This window comes from Petaurus breviceps, unplaced genomic scaffold, assembly GCF_028583685.1.
Source record: "Petaurus breviceps papuanus isolate PSGF00001 unplaced genomic scaffold, PetGlider_PUasm1.0 355, whole genome shotgun sequence".
NCBI classification, from domain to species: domain Eukaryota; kingdom Metazoa; phylum Chordata; class Mammalia; order Diprotodontia; family Petauridae; genus Petaurus; species Petaurus breviceps.
The window spans coordinates 2,004,780-2,012,459 of record NW_027186289.1 but is presented as its reverse complement, the minus strand read 5'-3'; the positions used below and the strand labels follow the sequence as shown (position 1 = coordinate 2,012,459).

General features: G+C 43.2%; 1 protein-coding gene and 1 pseudogene across 1 annotated transcript in view; one reads left to right on the top strand and one right to left on the bottom strand.

Moving 5' to 3' along the window:
* Positions 1-1,182: 1,182 nt before the first annotated feature.
* On the bottom strand, positions 1,183-3,948 carry LOC138168172 (putative monooxygenase p33MONOX pseudogene; annotated as a pseudogene).
* A 2,916-nt stretch (positions 3,949-6,864) lies between these two features.
* LOC138168214 (zinc finger protein 271-like) overlaps positions 6,865-7,680 on the top strand; it is a 1,112-nt gene continuing 296 nt past the window's right edge. The window contains exon 1 of the mRNA XM_069097246.1: positions 6,865-7,623. Within this exon, the coding sequence (XP_068953347.1) occupies positions 6,865-7,623 (759 nt within the window). The remainder of the gene's footprint in view (positions 7,624-7,680) is intronic.

Below are 7,680 nucleotides of genomic sequence, written 5' to 3'. Positions count from 1 at the left end.
CTAAATTGAGAGAGACCACTTTCAGGAAAGGAAAGATGTAAGCCAAGTTGTAAAGGGTTAAGGAGTGAGGGAGTTGACAGCAAGGTGGCCCAGTGGTAGAGCAGTAGGTTTAGAATCAGGAATACTCATTTGCATGAGTTCAAATCTAGCCTCAACAACTGTAGTGCCAATAGAATAGTCACAGCATCAAGAGTGAGCATGAACATGCTGGCATAATTCTGAATTGCAAAATATAACTGGCTCTCCATATAGAAGACAGGAGCAAAACATCATTCAGATACCAGAAAGCCAAATCCCAACAACCAGAAAACGAAATCCATCAGAGCAACAAAGCGTTAATATACCTTATCAGTGCAGGAAGCAACGCCAGCCCAAAGCTTTCCCTCAGTACTAGCTGTCTCCTTGCCTGAGCCTTTTCTGCTCTGACTCCCCGCTTCAGATGGGTTCTGTTCCACCTGATCAGCACAGTCCTCCCACCATAGCTCCTGCTGATTACATTTGCCTTTTAAGGGGCAGAGAATATCTTCATATTCCCTTAGGCCTTTCAAGGGGAAGGGAAGATCTTCACATTACTGTTACCATTACAGCCGCTTGGTGAGAAAATCTCAAATGGGATCCAGAAGAGTCAGACAGTAATGAAACAAGTGCACAGTAAGTGGTTGTTGTGTTTCTGAGAGGACCCAGATGACATCACTTCTCTAAAGCCAAGTTTCAGTGTGTCCCATTATAACTGATCTATCTACTGATACTAGCTTGGAATTCTCTACCACAACTCAGGCACAAAGAGTCCCTGTGAACATTTGGGGTGATTACATTTGCACATCCTGCCTTTCCTTTCAGCTGCTTCAATTCTGCTTTGCTCTTGTAGCACAGCACCTTTTCTGATGTGGGCACACCAGGCTGAGCTGTCCTGGACCAGTGTCTCTCAATAGCACAATCAATTCCAAAGTTTTGGGGAGAGACCTTGAGAGTGTCCTTGTATCACTTCTTCTGACCATCTTGTGAACACTTACCGTGTGTGAGTTCTCCATAAAGCAATCTTTTTGTCAAGCCTATGGTTTTCTTTTTTTGATAAAATATGTAGAACAACATGTACTAGATTTTATTTCTTTCCCTTGCCCCCTTCAGTCTAGTTCTATAGATCAGTAATTGGCTGTAGTCAACTGTACTTTGAGAAGTCATTCGGACCAATTTTGGGACATTACAGAATAGGTCCTCCTGCATCAGAAAGAGTCAAGCTTTGCATAAATATTTAAAGAAACAATCATTAGATCCCCAGAAATATCAGCCTCAGCAGAATTGTAAATGGATGACATCTTTCCTATATCAAGTGCAAAGTGGATGGGAAGAAAGAAAAGTCTAAGATACTCTCTATATAACAGTGGGTTCACTGGGGAACACAACTTTGCTCATATGAAAAGGGAGCTTTCGAACCCTGTAGGAGTCAACACATTCATGTCTCTTGATTTGATGTTATGGGTTCCTGGAGGTTGTTTCTTTCCTTCTATCAATGGAAGCTCCATCTTACGTGGCTTGAAGGCTGCTGGGTCTTCTGCAATTCTAGTAGCCCCAAACCGAATGAACTCCATTGGTGATGGCTTCTGAGTACCTCTATAAGACTAGACACTGAAACCCAAGTCGGATTTCTGAAGGGTTCTTGGTCCATAAAGGCTCCGTTTTTCAGATGAGGGTTTGTCTCTGTCTCCATTTGCAGAGTCCATGCTGCTGACATGGAGGCCACACAAGGAAGTAGAAGATCCATGAGTAAACCAGCCTCTGGGCTTTTGCTTGGGAGAAGAATAGGGTGTGCTACTGGGAGAAGATTGGGTTGAAGCAATCAGTCTATCTTCTTTTGTCATTTCTCCATTTTGTAACTTCACTTTATGGACTGCCTCTGCCACACAGTGGTACTTGGTTTCTTCTGTGGTGAGGCCTTTATGGGGGGTACATCCCACGTCTGTCAACCCTGCCTGCTGCTCAAAGCGCTGGATGTTCTCGTGTGTCTGTTTTGTAATTAGAGAATTCATGATGACGTGCATAGCCTTGGCCTTCACCACTGGGGCCTTGTTCATTTGGTCACTGGAAGCTGAGGGGGATACAGAGAAACTATTTTCTCCTTTCTCAACCTTGGAAAGCTGTTGGTACTTCCGATCTGGGATGACCGGCTTTTTCCATAGAACCTTACTGCACATGTCAGATGAAGGCGGAGTCATCGGGTGGGATCCTCCAGGACATCATCATAACTGAATGCCCGTCAGTGCATTCCAATTGGCAAAGACATCTTGCCCAGAAGCTTACCTGTACTGTGCTCAATAGCAGGCACATCTGGCTCTCTCCTGAGAAAGCCATGAAAGATTGTGATCCAGGTGTTTCTCTAGAGAGATATCCAGAACTCTGATTCCCATGGTGAACGTCTATGGAAGTTATGCAGAAAAGACAAAGATGTCCAAAGGAAACAACCTATAGCTAGTGATGAACTAGCAGAGAGTCCCAAGCAGCTGTCATGCAGAGGGCAGCTGGGTGTCCGTGAGGGGGAGAGGGATGGAGGAAAGGGGGCAACAGACCCTGTGCAGGCCGAGGCTCTGCCATGGACAGGAAACTGAGATTAACAAGGCTCCAGGTGCCCATCACTCCCTAAGCACCAAAGCACGGGGGGGACCAAGGCCATGACCCAGGTGGCACCAAGACCCAAAGGGACCTCAGCTAGGAGAGGTAAAGTGCAGCCTCGGGCCTAGGTTTGGCATTGGAACAGCATGACCAGCCCATCAGAGCTGCACTCTCTGAAACTGAGCTTGAATGCTTGGCACTTAGTTTGAGAAAGGACCTCAGCACCTGGTGCCTTGTCCAGCTGGGGATCTTCAGAATCTTCTTAAGACAACTCAAATGGGAAGGATTCTGTTTCCTGTCATGGCACTGGCAGGCTGTCCAGGTTTCAGAGGCATAGAACCATGAGGGAAGCACAGTGGCTCCGTAGACCTTCAGTATCAGGCAGGAGATGTGCACAGTATGTATGGAGTGAGAGAGAGAGGAAAGGAGAAAATTCAGCCAGATATTTCAAAGAGTTTGCCTGAGAAAAGGGGGTGAGATAGAATGATTGCTCTGAGTTTGCTGAGGGTTTAGGGAAGGTTTGCTTAAAGAGGGGAGAGAGGGGTTTGTTTGAAGTCAGTACTAAAGGGAGCAACTGATAAAGGTTAAAAATGTGAGAGACTTGGGTGTGGGGAAGGACTGAGTGTGGTAAGCATTGGGAAGGAAAGGACAGAGGTGGGGATCAAAAGGCCATATTCATGATTGGCCTTTGTAAAAACAAGGCTCCTACTTTCTTTGAGAATGGAGCAAAGAAGACAATGTCAGATCCCATGAAGACGTTCTGAGGAGAGAGTGCAAACAGTTATTCACTTCACTCCTCCTGTGTGCCAGGCACTGTGCTTAGCAAGCCCCATGCCAAAAGAGGCTAATAACAGTGTCTACTGTTAGAGTGTTCTCTCCCTGCTATATAAAATAGGCCAGTATCATTGGATCAGAAGAGGTAGCAGGAAATAACGTGTAAGAAGACTGCAGAAGGAAGTGTTGTCTAGGTCATGTAGGGCAATTGCAGCAAAATAAAAACTAAGCTGCTCAGATGAAAACATGTGGATAGTAAGTAGTTGGTAGCATTTGTTGAAGACTTTCTGTCTTCCATGACCCATGTTAAAGTCTGGGGATTAATATAGAAAGGAGGAAAGACTGTCCTGTCCCCAAAGAGTTTACACTTTCTAGGGGAAGACAACACACCAAAGGAAGAGATTTTGGGCCAAAGACTCCAGACACTGGGACACGGTGCAAAGTCAGGGAGAAGTTCCAAGGAGGGGAGCCAGGGACAACATTTGGACATCCACCAGGTGCCCCTCTCCTTTAGAATCCTTCTCATAGTTTAATCTCAGCAAGAATTCATTTCAGACTCTCAGGACATTTACTAGATCATTTCTTTTTCTTTCTTTCCTGAATCTCACTGTTACATCCCCTCCCACCCTAAGAATACACAATACTTACTAGTTTCTCACAAAGTCTTTGTCAAATTTTCTTCATATGTCACTTAAAACACTTTTTGTGGAGAGGAATTTGACATCACTTTCTTTAATCCCACAGATTCATAGACCTCACTTACAGGACAAATGCCTTCTCCCTAAGTATATTGAGAGAAATATTTTGTATTAAGTCCTTTTTCCAGCTTTTGTGACCCCAACATGATTCTCACTTCAAATAGAAAATGCTTTGCTCAGTATTCAATTGGCCTCTCAATGACTGGATTCAGGGGTTGGCTCTGACTCTCTTAAAGGTTATGTGAATTGTAGGCAAATCCCTTCTCCATGCATCAGTTTCCTCTTCTAATTTGATTATGGTTGAACTAGATGAATTCTGGAGTCTCTTTGAGCTCTAACTCATGTGATTTTGATGGTTTAGGGGTTGGTGACATTCCAGGATGTGGCTGTGGACTTCACTGACGAAGAGTGGGGGCTTTTGGACCACTCTCAGAAAGAGCTGTACAAGGAGGTCATGCTGGAGAATGTCCAGAATCTGCTGTCCCTGGGTAAGGACCATTTCCTCTCTTTTTTTGCTGTTGTCAGGTCACAGAATGAAGGCTAAGAAATAGAAAGGTCCATCAGTGGAACTGGTTGGCTGTACAATGTACAGCAGCAAATAAATAGAGAAACCATCTATTTAAGAAGTGTAAAGACTTAAGATTTTTGGATAAGTATTCATTATTTGGGAAAAATTGTTGTTACAGTTTAAAAGAAGTTAGTTTATCAACATGAGGACAAAATGGATACATGAGCTGTATCTAAAGAGAGAAATTGGAAGAAAATTTGAATATCATGGAATATGTTATGTATTAAATTTATGGTCAGTTGAGCAATTTATGAGTAAACGAGGGACATGGAAGAGCATGAGGTGTGAAAGGGACAATTTTGATTACATCAAACTGAAAAGGTTTTGTACAAAGCAAAGCAGTGTGACCATGATCAGAAGGAAAGTACAAAATGTGTGCAGGGGGAGCAATTTTCTTTGCAGTTTCTCAGTTTAAGTTCCCATGTCTCAAACTTAAAAATATACCAAGATATTGGTAAAAATCTGTAAGAGCTTGAGTTGAGAAATGATCAAAGCATGTGGAGCCTGTCTGATTGGTTATAGTGATTGAAAGGGAAAGTGACAAGTGTTGGAGACGGTTTGGAAAAAATTGAGATATTAATTCACTGTTGGTGGAATTGTGAACTGATCCAACCATTTTGGAGAGCAATCTGGAATTATGCCCAGAGTTATTAAACTGCCAATACCTTTGATTCAGCAATACCACTACTAGGTGTGTTTCCAAAAATGATTAGGGAAACAGGTAAAGAACCTACATATTCTAAAATATTCATGGCCTCTCCCTTTTTGGTAACAAGGATTGTAAACTGCAGGGATAATCATCAACTGATGAATGGCTGGAGAGGGTATAACTAGAACCTGAAGTAATGAGCAGTACCTTCAGCAGAGCTTGGAGTGGTATGTTGAGAATGCTGTGAAAGTGTTCATCCCAACCCTCTAGATTATGTGCTCATCACTGATTCACATGGATCTGTCAGTCCTGAGCACTTGAGGTGGATGTGTCTTTGACCCATCAGTAGCTTTCTGGGGTTTGGCCATCTCCAGCTGTCCTGATCTCTGTCTGGCAACTGGACCCAGATGGCTCTGCAGGAGAAAGTGAGGTTGGTGACTTTGCACAGCTCTCCTGCACTTCAGTCCAATTCAAATGCCAGTCATGGCATCGTCTTCCTGGTGCCATGGTCCTCTCTGAGAAAGGAAACCACTCAGCCTTGAGGGCATCAAAACATTCTTTGGATTGTTCCTATCAGAACAAAACTGAATTTCATCTGCCTTGTTACGGAGCCAAGATTCCTGGATCTCTCTAAGCTTTGCTTCCATTTAAGTTTTGGTGGAGTCAAACATGGCTTTCTTAGAGATGGATGAAGTAACCTGCTGGTAGACCTGTTTTCATTTCTATTTAGCACCTTTTGAATTTAACTATGATTTACTTTAAAACCAATTTAGGTTGTTACTAGTGTTTTAAAACTCTGAAAACTGGCCAGGCCTTCACTGCTGGAATGGTGAAAACCCCATGTTTTGGCTCAGTGTTCTCTCCAAGCAAGCAACCGATTGTCCTTCCATGGAGAGTCCCTCTTGGCTGCTGACAGTGTCTTCTGGTCTCCTGCCTTGGGGATGCTCCTTTTGTTGAATATGGACGTTCAGTCTCTGCTGGGCCAGCCCTCTGTGGCGCATCTCCCTTGTCACTCTCACATCCAGTCTGTTTCTTCTGCTTACACTGACACAGTCTATTCAATGCTCCAAGAGGAGCAAAATCCATGGAGTTTTGTTGCGTTGCAGTTGGTGATGTGAATGTTATGAGCTTCAAAAGTCTTGAGTAACCACTGCTATTGCTTTTCTTTGTTTGGCTCTCCGTGTGTATGTTTATTTGTTTGATTGTTTTTTTCTTCAGTTTTAGGGACCAGTTTTGAAATAAATGAAATACCTAGAAAGCTGGGAATTTTTGTGGAAGAATGTGACCTGCAAGGATTCATGAGCGATGCTCCCTTTGACTTCAATTGGAGAAAAATCCATGACTTTATTATCAAAGTAGATAAACATCCAAAAAGTGACTGTGAATTTGATGGAATTGGAAAGAGATTCAGACAGTCTTCCATCCTAAATCACTGCAAGAAAATGACCTCAGGAAATGACTGCCTTCCAGATAGTGAATATGGGAAATGCTTAACTTCAGAGGCAAAGCTTTTTCAGTCCTTGGAGAAGGCTCCTGGGATGCTCATGTATCCAAGTAATCTATGGGCGATGACCCTGAGGTGGAGTTCAGACCTCAGTAAACATCAGAAAAGTGAGACTGGAGAAATGCTTTCTGGGAGTAATAAAGGTGGGAAGGCCTTGAATCAGAACCCTGAGCTCCTTAGTCATCAGCAAATTCCCATTAGAAGGGAGCCTGATGAGTATAATGAGGGAGAATCAACCTCATCCTACCAGGCATCTCTTCCTTGCCAGCCTCTATTTCAGCCGGGAAGGAAAAGATATGCACGTCCTCAGTTTGAGAAGACCTTTGGTTGGAACTCAGACCTTGACAGGTCTCAGAAGATTCATACTGGGGAGAAATTTTATGAACATAATGAATGTGGGAAGGCTGTGTGCTCGAGATCTCCCCTTATTGACAGTCAGAGAATCTACATGAGAGAGAAACTCATTGAATGTAATCAGTGTGGAAAAGCTTTCACAAAGAGATCCAGTCTTACTGTACATAAGAGAATCCACACTGGAGAGAAACCTTATGAATGCAACCAATGTGGAAAGACTTTCAGAAAGAGCTCCAATCTTGATATGCACAAGAGAATCCACACTGGAGAGAAACCTTATATATGTAATCAATGCGGAAAAACTTTCACACGTAGAGACAGTCTTAGTATCCATCAGAGAATCCACACTGGAGAGAAGCCTTATGAATGCAACTACTGTGAAAAGACTTTTAGTACAAGCTCCAATCTTGCTACACATAAGAGAATCCACACTGGAGAGAAACCTTATGAATGTAGTCAGTGTGGAAAGGCTTTCAAAGATAGGGGTTATCTTGTTGCACATCAGAAAATCCACACTGGAGAGAAG